Genomic DNA, 20567 nt, shown 5'->3' on the forward strand with positions numbered 1-20567 from the left:
TCCTTCATGGCCCTGTATTTCTTCTCTATTCCCAGCGCCCGGAACGCTGTTACCTTCCCACCAAACCTGGTTCCTATTTTTCTACTTGGATTTTTTACATGCTTTCAAACTGCTAGGTTGGCAGAAGCTGGGACAAGTCACGGGAGCTCACTCCATTACGCGGCACTAGGGATTCGAACCGCCGAACTGTTGACTTTTCTCATCAACAAGCTCAGCATCTTAGCCACTCAGCCAACACGTCCCTGTTAAAAGAATAGGTTTATTTTGAGAATTTCTGATTTTAACTCGACAGGGGCAAAATAATAAGAGCAAGGGAAAGAAAAGACATTTTTTTTCCAAAATGTTTCTACCCTTTCCCTCCTCTTTCACAAATATATTTCTGGGATTTCCTGGGTTCTCCTGTTTAACCCCATATTAGTTTTCTGAGATCATTTAAATCTTGAGGAAAGGAAACCATATTTTTTCGATACCAATGGCCGTTCAGTTTGCTTAATTAACCATATATATGTGTGTGTGTGTGTGTCTGTCTGTCTGTCTGTCTGTGTGTGTCTGTGTGTCTGTGTATATAAATGGTTATATATATATATTAGATTTTTACAACCTCTGGTAAGCCCCAATTATGGGAGGAAGCTAGCTGCTTCCATCATCTGTCAATCGGCTCGTCACAAGAGTCCATCACAACAGAAACCCAATATTTTTACTGTTGCCTTTGTTATATTTGTGTTTTTTTATTTGTGCTGATTTATTTATTGATTTATCCCTTTATTTATTTATCAGCACAAATAACACACACACACACACACACACACACACACACACACACACACACACACACACACACACATATATATATATATATATATATATATATATATATATATATATGGTTAATTAAGCAAACTGAACGGCCATTGGTATCGAAAAAATATGGTTTCCTTTCCCCAAGATTTAAATGATCTCAGAAAACTAATGTGGGGTTAAACAGGATATATATCCTCTGTTACTAGTCTCATAAGGAACCACACTGGGTGTATCAACTGCTTTGTAATCCTAGCAAATATAAAATATCAGATTATTAAGAGGCCCACCTATTTTGACTTTAACAAGGGAGGAGGTTAAAGGCGATAAGAGGATATGGCCTGTTTCAACTCTAACAACCCCTAAAATAAGAGCTCTGAAGAAATAGATTTTAGAGCACATGACCGAAGAATTATCAGGCGATATCGACGTAGCCAGAACTGAGTATAAAGGACAAGTAAACCTGAAAAAGATTGAAAAATCCATGAAGTGCAGGAGGAAGACAAATCAAATCTACAACATAAATTTTGGCTCTCAATTGTAAGTCAAGGACCATCTGTAGTTTTTGCTACGTTGGTCTTGTCCAAGCTGATATTAATTTGAAAGGAATTGAATGCAGACTTAATTTTAAACTCAATGTTTCAGCATAGCTTGCAATCAAATAGTCCCAATGATGCCTTACACGTTTAAACAAACCGCGCATTAATTAAGCAAATAAACAGGAAGTAAGAAGTGCATTTTGTCATGTTAGATGACAACTACCTATTGCAGGTAGTTCTCGACTCACAGCCAAAATTGGGCTCAGAGTTTTCGTTAGTAAGCAAGGCAGTTGATAATTAAGTCATCCCCTGCCCTGGTCTTATGACCTTTTTCTTGTGGTTGTTAAGCAAATCATTGTAGTTGTTAAATGAAACGTTGTCAAGGCAGCCTGCCTCAGTAACCAAGAAAGAAACCATTCAACTCCATTTTGCAGAATTAAGAGTACTTTTACTGGTCATGAGTAGATAGCAGCTAAGCAAAGCAAGATCTAAAGCAAAAGCGTGCGTAATCATAGATATCAATAGCAATAGCAATAGCAGTTAGACTTATATACCACTTCATAGGGCTTTCAGCCCTCTCTAAGCGGTTTACAGAGTCAGCATATCGCCCCCACAATCTGGGACCTCATTTCACCCACCTCGGAAGGATAGAAGGCTGAGTCAACCCTGAGTCAACGGTGAGATTAGAACCGCTGAACTGCAGATAACAGTCAGCTGGAGTGGCCTGCAGTACTGCACCCTAACCACTGCGCCACCTCGGTTCTTATGTGACCCAACCCCTTCCCCCTGGTAACCCCATCCCATAGTCAAATCCGCACATTCCACAGGTGCCATGTGGGAGACATCTTCAAAAAGCATCATCAAGTTGGTATGCCGGACAGTTGGCCTTGGCGTCAAGTCCGCTATCTGCAGCATGCGCAGTAGATGGTGAGAACAACTTCCTTTTAACAGTCACTCCTGTACTGATACCTCCCCACCCAAATACCATGCTCCCCCCTCCCCATTTCAATGGCAGCCGAAAGCAAGCAGCAAAACAGAGGCTGAAACATGTGGTCACGAAGCCAATCTGGCTTCCCCCATTGATTTGGCTTGTGAGGAGATGGGTGGGAAGGCTGCAAATGGCATTCACACGACCTTGTAATCCTTGTAAATGCAGGTCAGCTTCCAAGCATTCCAATTTTGATCATGTGACCATAGGGAGGCTGTAAGGTGTGAGGGACCAGTCATACGTCACTTTTTTCGGTGGCTTTATAACCTTTGCACCATCACCAAATGGGTGTTTGTAGCTTTATTACAATTATTTACAATAATAAGATCGTGGTAAAAAGGTGCTTTTATTTACATCAATTGATTGATTTACAGGTAGTAAATTGATGATTTAAATCACTGGTAGTCAACCTGGTCCCTACCGCCCACTAGTGGGCGTTCCAGCTTTCATGGTGGGCGGTAGGGGTTTTGTCCTATACTGAAGCACTTTCCTTTTTTAAAAATTTAATTGACTTTTTAAAAAAAATGTCATAGCATTATTTAAAAATTTTCATTAGGTTTTCATAAAATCACCATTACTGTGGAACCGGTGGGCGGTTAGAAATTTTTACTACTAACGGAGATACAAAAGTGGGCGGTAGGTATAAAAGGGTTAACTACCCCTGATTTAAATAATTGATTTACTACTTGTAAACCAATTAATTAAATAAATAAAAGTATCTATTTAACCCCCAGCTTGTTAAGACTATTCACGCAAGGAGAAGCCCTTCTTTACCCCATGGTACAACTATTTGGGAATCACAGAAGGGAGTGGCAAAAAGAGGAAATGGATAGCCACATCTAGGCGCCATGGTGGCGCAGTGGTTACAATGTGGTAGCGCAGGCTACTTCTGCTGACTGCCGGCTGCCAGCAGTTTGATTCTCACCATCTTAAAGTTGACTCAGGCTTCCATCCTTCCGAGGGGTCTAAAAGGGGACACAGATTGTTGGGGGCAATAGGCCAATTCTTTAAAGCAGTGTTTCTCAACTTTGTCAACTTGAAGATGTCTGGACTTCAACTCCCAGAATTCCCCAGCCAGCGAATGCTGGCTGGGGAATTCTGGGAGTTGAAGTCCAGACATCTTCAAGTTGACAAGGTTGAGAAACACTGCTTTAAACCACTTAGAGAGGGCTGTAAAGCACTGTGAAGCAGTATATACAATAAGTCTAAGTGCTGTCGCTATTGACACTTTGGCTTCATCCTGTCCACTGCAAATCTGGAATAAAGGTTACTTTCTTAGTTACTATTATCAGCTTCTTGTTCCGGTTTCCCTGGAGAAGAATCAGGATTTCAAAGTTCAGCTCCTTTCCTGTTTGGTAGCTGTGTCCCTTTCCCAATGAGGAGAGCTGATAAGCCATTCAAATAGGGAGAAAGCCAATAAAGCTTTAGTCGATTAGTTAAATCCCCAGGATCTTTGAACTTTTCGATGTGATAGTGATCCTCTCTACACCTCTTACTTCCTGTTTATTTGCTTAGTTAATGTGCAATTTGTTTGCACCTGTAAGCCGTCGTTGGAACTATTTTATTGCAAGCTATGATAAAACATTTTTTTTAAAAAAAAATTAAGTCTGCATTCTATTCATTTTAAATAAAAATCAGCTTGTACGAGACCAGCAAAGCACAAACTACAGGTTGGCTCATGGCCACAATTGAGAGCCAAGATTTCTGTTTTCAAGTGAGGCATTTGTTAAGTGATTTTCCCCATTTACGACTTTTCTCGCCCCCGTTGTTAAGTGAATCACTGGTGGTTAAGTTAGTAACCCGGTTGTTAAGTGAATCAGGCTTCCCCTCCCCCCTGGAATTGGCTTGTTGGAAGGTCACATAGGGTGATCACATGACTTCGGGACCCTGCAACTGTCATAAATATAAACCAGTTGCCAAGCGTCTGAATTTTGATCCCGTGACCATGGGGATGCTGCAAAGGTCATAACTGTGAAAAACGGTCGTAAGTCACTTTTTTCAGCGCCGTTGTAACTTTGAACAGTCACCCAACTGTTGTGAGTTGAGGACTATCTATACACAGATGACGAGGGTATTTCATTGATATTCTTCTTTTCCCATAAGAGCTCAACACAGCTCAAATCTGAAATTCCTCTATATCTAATCACAATAACTTCTTTAAGTGGGTTGAGTGCTACCATCTCAAACTGATCCAGTAAGTTTTCATGGTGGAAGGTAAACCTAAATCTGGATTTAGGTTTCAGGTTGAACACTAGGGAGACTTAATCTGATTCTTATGGGTACTTTTTTCCATTCGCCCTTGGTGTAGATGTGTTTTATGTTTATGTTTGTTTATGTTTATTAACATTTATAGGCCGCCCTTTTCCCTGAGGGGACTCAGGGCGGCTCACATAAAATGGGGGAAGGGGGGGTACAAACAATAGACACAAAATAGTACATAAAGATAAAAATAAAAGCAACATTCATTCATCATTCGGGTGGGGACAGATTGTCTTTATCCCCAGGCCTGGCAGGCTAGCCAGGTCTTAAGGGCTATGCGGAAGGTCTGGATGGTGGTGAGGGTATGAATCTCCACGGGGAGATCGTTCCAAAGGGTCGGAGCTACTACTGAAAAGGTTTATAAGGTTAGTTCCCCCTTGGGGGGCAAGAGGGAATGGTATAGTTTTGATTGCATTACAATCTCATCTTACAGCAACAAGTGCTTCACAAACATAAGGTAATTATATTTTCTTCATCTTCCCTGGAGCTCCCAGGCAGCAGATTGCTTTTTATTTTTTTTAGCACGGCGCAGAAAAGTTGGGATAAAGTAAAGGTTCTGGAAATCTACACTAGCCCTCATTTTGCTCCCCCTCTTCGATCACATCTACCCATTTTAAGACAAAAGGGAAGGGAAAGAGGGGAATCGGATGCTCAGCATCTTTCATGCTTTCGCTTTAGCTCATCAAAATAGGCTGTTGTGCAGACAAGGGCTTCTTTTTTTAAAGGAAGGAAGACTGTCATTCCCATTGCAATATAAATTCGTATCTCTTGGAAAGTTGCATGGTGTCGTCAAGAAAAGGTGACTCCCTCTAGGTTACTAATAATATGGATCTCCAACAGTGGTGGGCTTCAAAAATTGTTTGAACCTACTCTGTGGGTGTGGCCTCCTTTGTGGGAGTGGCTTGTCGCCCATGTGACCGGATGGGAGTGGCTTGCCGCCCATGTGACCAGATATGAAGATGCCGACGACACTTGTCAGAACCACCTTAAATTACCTCACACACAGCACTGGCATGCATAAGAATATGATGTACACTTGTTTTTTAAAAGGCATATTTGGTTTGCGTTAAAACAACTTCAACACACGCAATGTTCTGATTGCACCACAAACGCAGTAGTCATCCTTACCTTCCACAGAGGCACTGAGTTTTATAAATATGAGCATGATAGCGTAGAATAATCATATCCAAGGACCAGTGGTGGGTTTCAAAAAATTTTGGAACCTCTTCTGTAGGTGTGGCCTGCTTTCCGGGTCCACTGGTGGAAACTCTTCTAACCGGTTCGGTAGATTTGACGAACCGGTTCTACCGAATAGGTGCGAACTGTTAGGAACCCACCTCTGATCTCCAAGGCCGTTGATCACATCTTTCCCAGCACCATAAGTCAGGTATCTGATGGACCATTATTAACAGAGTATCCACAGCTGGCTGCTGATGTCCTGCTGTAATGGGCAGTAGAAATAACCTTGAGGGACAGGAGGAAGAGTCACAACCAAGGCTACGGTCAGACAAAAGAAATCAGAGAAATTTAATTCAGAGAAAACATCACAGAATGCAGAATAACAGAGTGGGAAGGGACCTTGGAGGTCTTCTAGTCCCAACCCCCTGCTCAAGCAGGAAGCCCTACACCATTTCAGACAAATAGTTCTCTTATCTCCTTTTTAAAACTTCCAGTGTTGGAGCATTTACAACTTCCGGAGGCAACTCGTTCCACTGATTAATGGTTCCAGCTATCAGGAAATGTCTCCTTAGTTCTACAGTAGGTTGCTTCTCTCCTACATTAGTTTCCACCCTTGGCTTCTTGTCCTGCCTTCAGGTGCTTTGGAGAATAGGTTGACTCCCTCTTCTTTGTAGCAGCCTTTGAGATATTGGAACACTAATATGACACTCCCTAGCTCTCATGAACACGAGGAGAGGGCAGGAGGAAGCACAGTTAGATTTACAAGATTATTGTTATGGTAACATAATAAAGTAGTATTTGCATTCATAATTCTGGCCTCTTAGTTTGGTCTATCTTGAAGGGCTGATATCATGAAAAGGAGGGAGGAGCAGATCCGAGGCACTTAATGAAATCGCATTTTTATCCACAGACACAGAAAGGACTGACAACATCTTTCCACATCAGACTTTTAATGCATTTTAGCACTGCCTCTTGCAGCGAGTTTGCTGTCCTTACAGATTTAATGCAAGGCAGGCTCAGGGCCCTGATTCTCCTCCCTCCCAGCATCATCTTCTAGTAAGGAAAACCACATTCCTCTATCCTGGTGCTTCTTGACCTCTCAGCGGCCTTCGATACCATCGACCATGGTATCCTTCTGCGACGACTAGAGGAGGTGGGAGTGAGAGGCACTGTTTTACGGTGGTTCTCCTCTTACCTCTCTGACAGGTCGCAGTCGGTGTTGGTCGGGGGGCAAAGGTCGACCCCTGGGCCCCTTAAATGTGGTGTGCCACAGGGTTCGGTCCTGTCCCCCCTCCTATTTAACATCTACATGAAGCCGCTGGGCAAGATCATACGACAACATGGGGTAAAGTACCATCAATATGCAGATGACACACAACTGTATCTCTCTGCCCCGTGCCAGCTCAGTGTAGCGGCGGACGTGATGTGCCGATGCCTGGAAGTTGTCAGGATCTGGATGGGGGCGAACAAACTTGTACTCAATCCCAATAAGACTGAGTGGCTTTGGATGCTGCCCCCGAAGGACAGTCCAGATAGTCCATCCTTAATCCTGGGGGTGGTGGTGGTGGTGAAAATTTACACACCTCAGAGAGGGCCCGCAATTTGGGGGTCCTCCTGTATTCGCAGCTGACACTGGAACATCATTTGTCAGCTGTGACCGGGGGGGCCTTTGCCCAGGTTCGCCTGGTACACCAATTTGGATCGGGAGGCACTTCAAACGGTCACTCATGCCCTTGTCACCTCAAGGCTGGATTATTGCAACACGCTCTACATGGGGCTACCCTTGAAAAGCATTCAGAGACTGCAGCTAGTCCAGAATGCAGCCGCGTGAGCAATATTGGGTGTACCAAGGTACACCCACATTACACCTATCCTCTGCAAGCTGCACTGGTTACCAGTTGGTGTCTGGATGCAATTCAATTTAAAGCCCTACATGACTTAGGACCAGTGTACCTTGGGGTCAAGTGGGCTTGCTGTTAACGTACCTACCTCCCAACAGCGTTGCAACAGCCCTCCCCTCACTCCTCAAGTCAGTAGCTGAGCTGGCGGTAGAGTTCCCCAGGCTTATGGTGCTGGGGGACTTCAACCTGCCTACGGTTGGTGAACGCTCTGATGGGGCGCAGGAGTTCATGGCTTCCGTCACAGCCATGGACTTGACCCAAGTAATCCAGGGTTCGACTCATTCAGCGGGTCACACACTTGACCTTGTATTCCTCTCGGAGCAGTGGAGGCGTGATCTAGAATTGAGGGGTATTAAGATCCTGCCCTTGTCATAGTCCGATCACTTCCTACTGAGGCTTGACTTTTGGAAACCAATCCCCCACTGTAGGGAGGAGGAACCGATTAGGTGGTTCCGCCCCAGATGCCTGATGGACCCTATGGGATTTCAGACGGCGCTTGGAGTGATATCTGACACTCTCGTCCACAGTCCGGTCAAGTCCTTAGTCACTACCTGGAATGCAGCGGCGATGGGGGCTTTAAACCGGATTGTGCCTTTGCAGCCTCTCCGAGGTAGCAGATCCAGGAGAGCTCTTTGGTTTACCGAGGAACTCCGGGAGATGAAATGCCAAAAGAGACGCCTAGAGCGCCACTGGAGGGCCAGTAAGTCTGAGTCAGACCGAGCACTGATGAGAGCCTATATCAGAGCCTATCTCGTGGCAATACGGGCGGCGAAATGTTCGCATTTTGCCGCTCTTATTGTGTCCACTGAATCGCGCCCAGCCGCCTTGTTTAGGATAACCCGCTCCCTCCTGAAAAGGAGGGACACGGATGAACCTTTGCAAGGTAGAGCTGAGGAATTTGTTCAGTATTTAACGGATAAAGTCACTTGGATTCGAACAGACCTGGACTCCAATTGCACGGTACCATCCGAGGTACCGGGGGAAGGTCTTGAGCGGAGTTTATGGATTGAGTTTCAAATTGTCACGCCTGAGGAAGTGGACAAGGCCATGGGAGCGGTGAGCGCCTCCACCTGTATCCTGGACCCCTGCCCTTCCTGGCTGGTTTCGACCAGCAGGGAGGTAACATGCGGCTGGATCCAGATGATAATTAACACCTCTCTCCGGGAGGCATCCTTCCCGCTCCTCTTAAAGGATGCGGTGGTGAGACCCCTCCTGAAGAAACCATCTCTGGACCCAGCCATTTTGAGCAACTACCATCTGGTCTCCAACCTCCCCTTTGTAGAGAAGGATGTTGAGAAAGTGGTGGCCTCTCAACTCCGACGGTCCTTGGATGAAACCGATTATCTGGATTCCTTTCAGTCTGGTTTCAGGCCTGGCTACAGCACGGAAACTGCTTTGGTCGCACTGATCGATGATCTCTGGCAAGTCAGGGATAGGGGTCAGTCCTCTATCCTAGTGCTCCTTGACCTCTCAGTGGCCTTTGGTACCATTGACCATGGTATCCTTCTGCAACAGTTACGAGAGGTGGGAGTGGGAGGCACCGTTCTTTGGTGGTTCTCCTCCTACCTCTCGGACAGGTCGCAGTCAGTGTTGGTCGGAGGACAGAGGTTGACCCTGAGGCCTCTCAATTATGGGGTGCCATAGGGCTCGGTCCTGTCCCCCCTCCTATTTAACATCTTCATGAAGCCGCTGGGTGAGATCATACTGCGGCACGGGATTAAATACCACCAATACGCGGACGATACACAATTGTATCTGTCCGCCTCGTGCCAACTCAGTGAAGCAGTAGAAGTGATGGACCAGTGCCTGGAGGCTGTCAGGGTCTGGATGGGAACGAACAAGCTTGCACTCAATCCCGACAAGACCAAATGGCTATTGATGTTCCCTCCCAAAGATTGGCTAATTATTCCATCTCTCAGTCTGGGGGGTGAAATTATATGCCCCTCAGAGAGGGTTTGCAATTTGGGAGTCCTCCTGGATCCACAGCTGACTTTAGATCACCAGTTATCGGTTGTGACCAGGGGGGTCTTTGCCCAGGTTCGCCTGGTGCACCAATTGTGACCCTATCTGGACCGGGAGGCACTTCAGATAGTCACTCACGCCCTTGTGACCTCAAGACTGGACTACTGTAATGCGCTTTACATGGGGCTGCCCTTGAAAAGTGTTCGAAGACTTCAGCTAGTCCAGAATGCAACCGCGCGAGCAATTGTGGGTGCACCTAGGTACACCCACGTTACACCTATCCTCCGCGAGCTGCACTGGCTGCCCATTGGTCTCCGGACTTGTTTCAAGGTGCTAGTTGTTACTTATAAAGCCCTACATGGCATCAGACCTGGGTACCTGAGAGACCGCCTCCTCCCAATTACCTCCCAAAGACCAATTCGATCGCACAGGCTTGGCCTTCTCCGGGTTCCACCTGCCAGCCAATGCCGGCTGGTGACTCCCCAGGGGAGAGCCTGCTCTGGCCCTCTGGAATGAGCTCCCCGTGGAGATCTGGACCCTTACTACTCTCCCGGCCTTCCGTAAAGCTACTAAGTCCTGGCTGTTCCGGCAGGCTGGGGGCTGTTAAAGCACCCAGCCCCGTCTTAATTGTGACTGTTGTGGATTTTAAAATTGATGTATTGTCTTATTTATTCCCTCCCCTGTTTATTGTGAGCCGCCCGGAGTCCTTTGGGAGTGGGCGGCATACAAAACCAATAAACCTAACCTAACCTTACCTACCTGCGAGACTGCCTACTGCCACATACCTCCCAGCGGCCGGTGAGATCCCACAGATTGGGCCTCCTTCAGATGCCGTCAGCCAGACAATGTCGGCTGGCGGCTCCCTGGAGGAGAGCCTTCTCTGTGGCTGCTCCGACCCTTTGGAATGAGCTTCCCCCAGAGATCCGGACGTTACCCACTCTCATGGCCTTCAGAAAAGCTGTTAAAACCTGGCTATTCCGGAAGCCTGGGGCTGTTGACCTCATTATGAGGTCCAGCCCCGATTAGAGCGAGTGCATTTGTTGTGATTTTAAATCTGTCTTCTTTTCTTTTTTTTATTATTTCTTTTACCTTCCTTCTGTAAGCCGCCCGGAGTCCTTCGGGATTGGGCGGCATATAAATCCCATAAATAAATAAATAAATAAATAAATAAATGAATGAATGAATGAATGAATGAATGAATGAATGAATGAATGAATGAATAAATAAATAAATAAATAATAAATAAATAAATAAATAAATAAATGCAAATGTGTTTTATTCTGGTCCAGAATCTACAGCATGAACGCTTCACGGCGGAAGAAGAAAAATAAAAGATGATAGGGTCCAAGCAGGCACTGAAGGTGCCGAGAAGCGAGGCTTTGATCCTCCACTTGGGACTTTTGCCCTGCATAAAACCCACCACATGGGAGATGTTGTAGGGTGTAAAACAGATGATGAAGACAGCGAAAGTGGCTGCCACCAACGCCACGGCTCGCTGCTTTTTGCTCCTGCAAATGTGCGTTGAAGAGACCACTATTCTTATAAAGCCAAAATAGCAGGTGATCAGGAATGGCACCAGAAAAAATGCAATGCTGAGCTCCAGGCGAACAGGGAGCAGGACCTGGAGTTGCTTCTCTGTGAAATTGTCATAACAGACGTTACTTGGACTGGAATAGTTGTCCCGGTTGTACTCGGTGATATACACAATACTGCAGTGGCCAAAAGAGCAGATCCAAATACTCAGGCTGGCAATGAGGGCATGGACTGCATGACACTTCAGCTTGTAACGGATGGGATAAACTACAGCCAAGTAGCGCTCCACGCTTACCGCAGTGAGGAAGAGTGTGCTAGTGTAAATGATGCTGATGTAGACGAGGCCACTAAAGGGGCACAGGTAAAAGGGAAAGTCCCAGAGGCCTGCGATCTGCTCCGCCATCTTGAAGAGGAGGAAAACCAGGAAGCAGAGATCGGAAATGGTCAGGTTGAGGAGGAGGATGCAGTTGGGCGTGGCCTTGACTCTGATCTTCTGGATGAAAGCATACAGAGCCAACAGGTTGGTGGGAAAGCCGATTAGCACAGTGAGCGTGTAAACTGTAACGTAGGCTTTCCAGGTTTCAGAGTTGGCAGCCATGCTGGAAGATTTCCACCTGTGGGAAGAAGAAAGACGTCAGCGCATCGATCCAGCAAGAGAGGAAGAAGGGGGGAACCCTCCTCCCATATAAATATTCCTCACACACCTTTTCTTGTGAAAACATGGAAAGACATCACACTGTCAAAAAGGTAAAATATTTAGCTGTGAGGAAAAACTTAGAATAACCGTTCAAGAGCAAAAGCTTTCTCCCAGGTAGTCGACTTGTAGCCGATCAGTGAATGAACTGAAGTCTCTCTTCCTCCTTTAATCTACCATATACACTACTCTCCTTCAACTTACCTTTTCTGGATGATCCTTCGTAAGTAGGCAAGATAGAGAAGAGCGTTGAACATTGGCTGGGACTTGAAGAGTGTTCCTGATTATATCATCATCTTCATCACTGTATCATTCTCTTCATTACAGTAATATTATTGCAAAACACACAAGTTCTACAAAGAGGCTGTGAAAATATCTAGACTCCTCACATCCTGGACATAAATTATTTCACCTTCTGCCCTCAAAATGACACTATAGGGCACTGCACACCAGAACAACTAGACACAAGGACAGTTTTTTCCCCAGAATGCCATCACTCCACTAAACAACTAATCCCCACAACACTGTAAAATTATCTACTAAGATTGTATTACTATTATTCTTCTCATCCTTCCTAGGACCTATCTCTTCCCACTTATGTCTATAACGATGTTGCTTGTATCTTTAAAATGTATATTGTTTTATTTGTTTCCTAGTATAGTTTGATTGCTTATTAGTAACCTATGATTATCACTAAGCTTTGTATCTTATGATTCTTGATGAATGTATTTTATTTTATTTTTCTTTATGTAAACTGAGAGCACATGCACCAAAGACAAATTCCTTGTGTGTCCAATCACACTTGGCTAATAAAGAATTCCATTCCATTCTATTCTATTGTTATTTGTCAACTCTAGCAAATGTTTGAATTAAATGCACTGCATGGATGTTTTCTTCCTCACGGGGGTGCAATAGCACCGGTTAAACCGAAGACTTGTAGCCGATCAGTGAATGAACTGAAGTCTTGCTTCCTCCCTTAATCTACCATATCCGCTACTCTCCTTCAACTTACCTTTTCTGGATGATCCTTTGTATCTTTTCTGGATGATCCTATCTTTGCAAGATAGACAAGAGCATTGAACATTGGCTGGGACTTGAAGAGTGTTCCTGATTATATCATCATCTTCATCACTGTATTATTCTCTTCATTACAGTATTATTATTGCAAAACACACAAGTTCTACATAGATGCTTTGGCCTGAGCAAACATAGAGATGTTTATCTCGTGAACAAATATCCACACCAGTTTGTTCAATTCCCAGGGTCTATTGTGGACTCATGGAAAACTGCAAAACTCAGTCTGTTTTTCTCTTCTCTGGCCTTTCTGAATACATCCTTTCTACCTCGTGTAGCATGTTGGCTCCACTGAATTGTTTTTTCTTTATACCTCCACCTTTCTCTTTCTATTTTTTGAAGTGGGAGCAGGGAGGCTAAAATGTTATTTATACAGCTGGTTTTTATACTTAATCTACCTCACCATTGTCCAGCATTGTAGCCTATAATGGGTAACAAATATCCTTCTACCTCAATATTCATAATTCATAACAAGCAGAATTTCCTCTGTAATTTTGAGAAAGACAGTAGAAAAATGGGGAAGCTTTCAAATGGAGGAGGGAAATTAAATGATAAAAGGTAGATGGATTTGTCCCTTATTTTTCTCCCTTTTTTCTTTGGAGTAAAGCTTCCAAAGCCCCAAATATATTCAATGACCCCTAGAGAAATGGATGAAATGAGGAAATTCATTGATAAAAACTTGGAACGGGGCTTCATTGAACCAGGAAGGCCCAAGGTAGCAGCTCCAGTATTGTTCAGAGAAAAGAAAGATGGCTCCTTCAGATTATGTGTGAACTTCAAAAATTTAAATTGCATCTCTGCTCAGAACCTGTACCCCTTACCACTGATGAAGGACATGCTGGCCCAACTGGGGAAGGGCCGGATTTTCACTAAATTGGACCTAAGGGAAGCATACTATAGAGTCAGAATTAAAGAGGGGGACAAATGGAAAACTGCTTTCAACTGCCCCCTTGGTTGTTTCCAATTTCGGGTAATGCCATTTGGCCTCCAGGGGGAGCCAGCAGTCTTCATGCAGTTAATTAATGAGGTTTTACATGACCATCTTTATAAAGGCGTAATGGTCTATTTAGACGATATCCTTATTTACATGGAAACATGTGAAGAACACGTGAAGCTGGTTCGCACAGTTCTGAAGAAACTCCGGGCAGCAGAGTGCGAATTTCATCAGGAGAAGGTTGATTACCTGGGCTATTGCATCTCCCACAAGGGAATTGAAATGGACCTCGCTAAGGTCAGGGCTGTCACCAAGTGGGAGGCCCCACGTACACGTAAGCAATTGCAGAAAATTTTGGGTTTTGCTAACTTCTATCGTCAATTTATTCCCTCCTTTGCTAAGATAGCTCTCCCTATAACTAACCTCCTTAAGTTGAAGGGAGGGGCCAAGCCTAAACCTAGCAAACCGCTGGATTGGACTATGGACTGTCAAGCTGCTTTCGAGAAGTTGAAACGCCTCTTTGTGGAGGAACCAGTCCTCAAACGCCCGGACATGGACACACCTTTTGTGGTCCAAAATGACACCAGTGATGTGGCAGTGGGAGCTGTACTACTTCAAGCTAATAGCCAAGGTAAATTACAATCCTGAGCTTACACCTCTCGCAAACTGACCGACACGGAGAGACGTTGGGCCATTTGGGAGAAAGAAGCTTTTGCTGTTCGCTGGGCTTTATCCATGTGGCGCCATTTTCTGGAGGGAGCCAAGCACCCTTTCGAGGTGTGGACTGACTATAAAAACTTGGAGGCATTGAGAACCCCCAGAAAACTTTCTCCTAAGCAGATGCGCTGGGCTCAGCATTTCAATAGATTCAATTTTACCTTGAAATACATTCCAGGAGGGAAAAACTTTATGGCTGATGCTTTATCCAGACTCCCTCAGTACAACTGTTCAAAGCTCAGTGTTGTCCAGCCTGTCATTCCTACAAAGAGCCTCGCTGCTCCTGTTGTTACTAGAAGTCAAACAACTTCTAAAGTGGAAGTCACTGAGGACTTTCTTTCTAACCTAAAAAAGGCCCTTACTGAGGATGACTGGTTCCAGCAACACATGGATGAATGCACTATGAAAGATGGATTGCCTTGGATTGGGACAAAGTTATACATCCCTGTCTCCATTAGAGCCATTGTTCTTCAACGGGCTCATGACTCCCGGATGGCTGGTCACTTTGGATTTGTCAAGACTCTACACCTCATCAAGAGGCAATTTTGGTGGCCCTCACTGAAAAAGGACATTGAGGCTTATGTTGCTAGTTGTCCCATTTGTGCCGCTGCTAAACGCCCTCCGGGTAAGCCCCAGGGGTTACTCCAGGCGGTGGCTCGCCCAGTAGCCCCATGGAAGGAGATCTCCATGGATTTCATTGTTGAACTTCCGGAGTCAAGGATACACAGTAATCTGGGTTGTTACGGACTTATTCTCCAACCAAGTTCATTTCATCCCTTGCTCCAAGATCTCTTCTGCTAAATCTCTCGCTAAGATGTTCATCTCTCATATCTATCGCTTACATGGGGTGCCCGACCGCATCATTTCGGACAGAGGTGTCCAGTTCACCTCCCTATTCTGGAAAGAGTTTCTGAAGAGGATTGGCTCCACCCAGGGATTAAGCTCCTCCCACCACCCTCAAACTAATGGGGCTTGCAAAAGGACTAATTCTGTGCTGGAACAATATATACGTTGTTTCATCAACTACCAGCAAGATGATTGGGTGGAATTGTTGCCTCATGCTGAGGTGGCTTACAACAACTCCATGCACAGCAGTACTGGCTTTACCCCTTTTCGTGTTGTGTACGGCCAAGATTTTGTATCCCGAGATTCCTCGAGAGCAGCCACAGGTGTCTTCGCTGTCCGAGTGGAGTGATCACCTTCGGGATGTTTGGCCTTTGGCTCTCCAGACTCTGGATGCTGCGCACCACACTCAGAAGAAACAGGCTGATAAGAAACGGACTAAGCCCTATGAGTACAAAGTTGGTGATCAAGTTTATTTATCCACTAGATTTCTTCAAACGCCCCAGAAGTCGAAGAAAATGGGCCCCAAGTATGTTGGCCCGTTTCCCATTGTCAAGATGATCAACCCTGTTTCCGTCCGTCTCCAGTTGCCTAAGCATCTCAACTGGGTTTACCCTGTTTTTCATGTTAATCTCCTGAAATCTCTCCTCACTTCTTCTTTGAGAACACCTCTCCCTCCTCCACCTGCACCGCTTTTGATAGAGGGTGAGCAACGTTTTGAGATCCGGGAGATTTTGGACTCTCGTAAGCGGCAAAACCATCTCCAGTACCTGGTGGCTTGGAAGCATTTTCCCCCATCTCACACTGAATGGGTTGACGGATCCCATGTTCGAGTGCCTCGTCTGCTCCGCAAGTTCTACTCTGCCTATCCTGACAAGCCATGATTCTTGGACAGTCTCCGAATTTTCCTTTCTTTTGTTTTTCTCCCTTCCCCTTTCTCTCTTTCGTGTGTTGTTGTCTGTCCGTTTGTGTTCTTTTTGTTTCTGCAGGTCTGACCGCCCTTTTCTGGAGGAGGGCCGGATGTCAGCCTCTGCTTTGCTGCTGCTTCGGCTGCCATTGCAATGGGGAGGAGGGACATGGGATTTGGGAAGGGAATCATTATGTGCTGGAGGAAGATTCTAGACGCTGACCTGAACATTTTACTTTGCATGTGTGGAAGGGAGTTTCCCGCCAAGGTTAACTGTCCAGCATTCCATCCTGGTTATGTTTTTTGAAGATATCTCCCACCTGACAGTTGGGTGAATTATAATTGGACAATGGACAGGGGTGCCAAGGGGAGGGGATTGAATTATACATGATATTCTTTGCTTTTGTGCCTAATTAACCAGAATCAGCTTAGCTTCGCTACTGTTCATTTGTAATTAGTAAAAGTACAGTTAATTTCAAACAAATGGAATTGAATGGTTTTTTTCCTGATTATTAAATGAAGTCGCTCCTGACATCAAGATATCATGCATAAAGCTCCCTTCTGCTATTATGGAAACTTTCCTGGTTTCCTGGCTGTGACAAATGAAGCAATATATCTATCTATCTATCTATCTATCTATCTATCTATCTATCTATCTATCTATCTATCTATCTATCTATCTATAGATATAGATATAGATATAGATATAGATATAGATATAGATATAGATATAGAGATAGAGATAGAGATAGAGATAGAGATAGAGATATAGAGATATAGAGATATAGAGATATAGAGATATAGAGATATAGAGATATAGATATAGATATAGATATAGATATATAGATATATAGATATATTGCTTCATGTATGTATGTATGTATATATATATATACATACATACATACATATATATATACATACATACATACACACACACACACACACACACACACACACACACACACATATCTGTAATCTAGACATACCTTTATAATATTTTAGATTTTGTATTATATGTTTTGTATTTTTATCACTTGTGGTTTTTTTATCAAAAGGTGATGCAAACGTGCCACAGGATAAATAAATCCCCTTTCCCCATTTTCACAAAGATAGAGGTAGAATGACCAGCCCAATATGACCAAGGTTTAAAAGGGAGAAATGGGATGTCTCAGACTTGCTAAAAAAATAGAAAGGACGTCTGCAAAGAGATACTGAGAATGTATATCCTTGCACCCTGTTCTTCACTGTTTGTTCTTCCTTTGTCCACAGGCATGGTAATAAGCTCCATTTAGAGGTTTTATTATCTTCATCCATCTTTTCAACTTTGGCAAAGCCTCCAGAAAAATTTGACAAGATGATTATTGTTTACAAAGCATGAGGTGAAAGATCCCTGTGTCTGGACAAAGCAATTTAGCTGCTGATTCTCTCACCACCATGTCGGCATAAACCCACCCAGCTCATTTTGCCTTACACCCTGGATGAAAATTATATTCCGCGGTGGTGCAAGAGTTAGAGTGCAGGACTGGAGGCTACTTCTACTGCTTCACTGAGTTGGCACGAGGCAGACAGATACAATTGTGTATCGTCCGCGTATTGGTGGTATTTAATCCCGTGCCGCAGTATGATCTCACCCATGTGTTTCTACATATCATGTTCCTTTTCTTCCAGGACAGGACAGTAGCAAAGAAACAAATTACCAAAATGCAAATGTTTGATTAGCAGCATTGGCATTTGACTTTTAAATAGCATACTTTGTGGTCTGCTAAAAAAAAAAGGGGGGGTCATCCATCGGAACAGAAGAAAACTGGATGCTATTGAAATTAAACTGAATTCATCACCCACAGTTAATACAAACTATTACACCTTTATTTCTTAAGTGTGAAAAATGGTGATGTCACTTTTTTCAGTGTTGTTGTAGCATCCTACAGTCTCTAAATGAACTGTTGTAAGTTGAGAACTACCTGTACAATTTGAGAAGTGTTCATCATGTTCATCCGTAAAGTTTAGAAAGAACACAAAGCATGATCTGAGACTTGCCGGATGGAATCTCTTGAAAGAATGTTAGGGGAATGTTTCGTGCGTGGCATAACCAGTTATTCCCCCTGCTGATTTTCTGTTATCCTTCTTCTGAATCAGCATCTCTCGTTGTTCAAATCATCAGATGGATTAATGAAAAATCATTGCCCTACTTCAACTGAACTTCCCATGAGTGTCCATTAATGAAACAGGTAAGCCATCCAGGAGAATGAGTCTACCAGATTTCTAAATAGCTAACATCCTAGAACCATGATGGCAAACCTGTGGCACAGGTGGCACATTGAGCCATATCTGAGGGCACACAAGGCATTGCCCTATGCCAGCTAGTCTAGCTGTGGCTAGGCTAGTGAAGAGAAGGACCAGGAGAGAAATGATAGCAGGGTTCCAATATTTGAGGGATGCCACAGAGAGGAGGAAGGGGGTCAAGCTATTTTCCAAAGCACATCAAGGCCAGACAAGGAATAATAGATGGAAACTGACAAAGGAAAGATTCAACCTGGAAATAAGGAGGAACTTTCTGACAGCGAGAACCATCAACCAATGGAACAGAAGTTGCCTTTGGAAGTTGTGGGAGGTTCATCACTTGAGACTTTCAAGAAGAGACTGGACCCCCATTTGTCAGAAATAGTGTAGGGTCTCCTGCTTGAGCAGGGGCTTGGACTAGATGACCAAGGTCTCTTCCAACTCTGATAATCTGTAAATTAGTCACTGAGCTAGATGTCACATTTCCTCCTGTAACTTTGCAGGGAACCCCATCAAGCAGAGAAGGACCGTCAATTCTAAAGATGGCCTCTGACTGAGGCCATCTTGGAGGCTTCAGTGTTGCCACCATGGTGCTGATGGATAGGGAGGGGGAGGGAATAGAGATAGCTGGGGTTTTGTAGCCAAAACAAAATAATTTCCCCTGAGAACCAAGGGCACTCTCACAGGTGGCGGAAAAGAGGAGGAGTGAAGTTTCCAAGCAACCAGGCAGCAGCTTGATTGGACCATGTGACTGGTTATTTGGAAAAGGTGGAAAACTTTTACTTTTAATTAGGTGAGAACAGCGGGAACCTTTAGAGTCAGTTTTTACCAGTCTGTGCCAATATGATATGTCCAATAAACCCGTTCTTTGAGGAGCTGCTTGCCTCGGAGTTCTGTTTGCTATGGACTTATTACTCGGAACCTTGACATGAGCATTCTCCATTTGGATAACATTTTAATTGACTACCAATTTCATTGTATGCGTGATGTACAATGCCAATAAAGGCTATTATTATTATGATTAAACAACTGAGATGAAGAATGAAGACAGAATATTTAGGACTGTTATAGTTGAATAGTTTCCCCTGAGAACCAAGGACAATCCCACAGGTGGTGGAAAAGAGCTCCATTTTTTTCTGGCAGAGGGTTGGAGGACACCATTGCAGCCGGAAACAGAGCTTGGGAGCCCGTTTTCACTGGCAGAGCTCTCGGGCCACCACAGGCACCCCCTGCACGAGTACACAAACACAACGCTGATGTGGCCCTCAATGAAATCGAGTTGGACACCCGTTCTATAGGGAGGAGGAGGAGGAGGAGGAGGAGGAGGAGGAGGAGGAGGAGGAGGAGGAGAAGAAGAAGAAGAAGAAGAAGAAGAAACAATTTTTACAGATGTGATGGAGGCTCCCGTCAAATGGGCTTTGTGCCGACAGATGAGGAGGGTATGTAAATAATGGAAGTGGCAAGAAGGGGAGACCCGCTAAGATCAACTCACCTATGGGATCTCCTGCAATCTACAGCCAAGCTCTGCTCCCCCTTTTCTTCTGGAGATTCCGAGGTTCTTTGCTTTCCTCTTGATTAAAGGGAGAAGGAATGACAGAAAAAGACATTTCTGTCGTCTTTGCTGTATTGTATAACCTTCTTCATTTGATTACCAAATGCACCTCTTCTCTGGTTCTGCGTAATAGGCTGAAAAATAAACTGGCCACACTTGACAGGGTTTGTATATTGCAATAGGTTAAAGTCAGTGGTGAAATTCAATTTTTTTTACTACAAGTTCTGTGGGCGTGGCTTGGTGGGCATGTTGAGGGAAGGATACTGCAAAATCTCCATTCCCTCCCCACTCTGGGACCAATCAGAGGTGGCATTTGCCGGTTCTCCGATCTACTCAAAATTTCTGCTACCAGTTCTCCAGAACCTGTCAGAACCTGCTGGATTTCACTCCTGGTTAAAGTGTGT

General features: G+C 44.4%; 1 protein-coding gene across 1 annotated transcript; it reads right to left on the reverse strand.

Annotated features, from left to right (window-relative positions):
- Nucleotides 1–3600: 3600 nt before the first annotated feature.
- Nucleotides 3601–20366, reverse strand: LOC148043025 (free fatty acid receptor 3-like). Its single transcript, XM_087728002.1, has 3 exons — nucleotides 20104–20366; nucleotides 10893–11773; nucleotides 3601–3635 (listed from the first exon to the last, which is right to left on the reverse strand). The coding sequence occupies exons 2-3, from the start codon at nucleotides 11755–11757 to the stop codon at nucleotides 3601–3603; spliced, it is 900 nt and encodes a 299-aa protein (XP_087584128.1). The 5' UTR covers nucleotides 11758–11773; nucleotides 20104–20366.
- Nucleotides 20367–20567: the final 201 nt, after the last annotated feature.

Source organism: Thamnophis sirtalis, unplaced genomic scaffold (assembly GCF_051295495.1).
Source record: "Thamnophis sirtalis isolate CommonGarterSnake01/CBP01778 unplaced genomic scaffold, rThaSir2_p1.2 scaffold_13, whole genome shotgun sequence".
NCBI classification, from domain to species: Eukaryota; Metazoa; Chordata; class Lepidosauria; order Squamata; family Natricidae; genus Thamnophis; species Thamnophis sirtalis.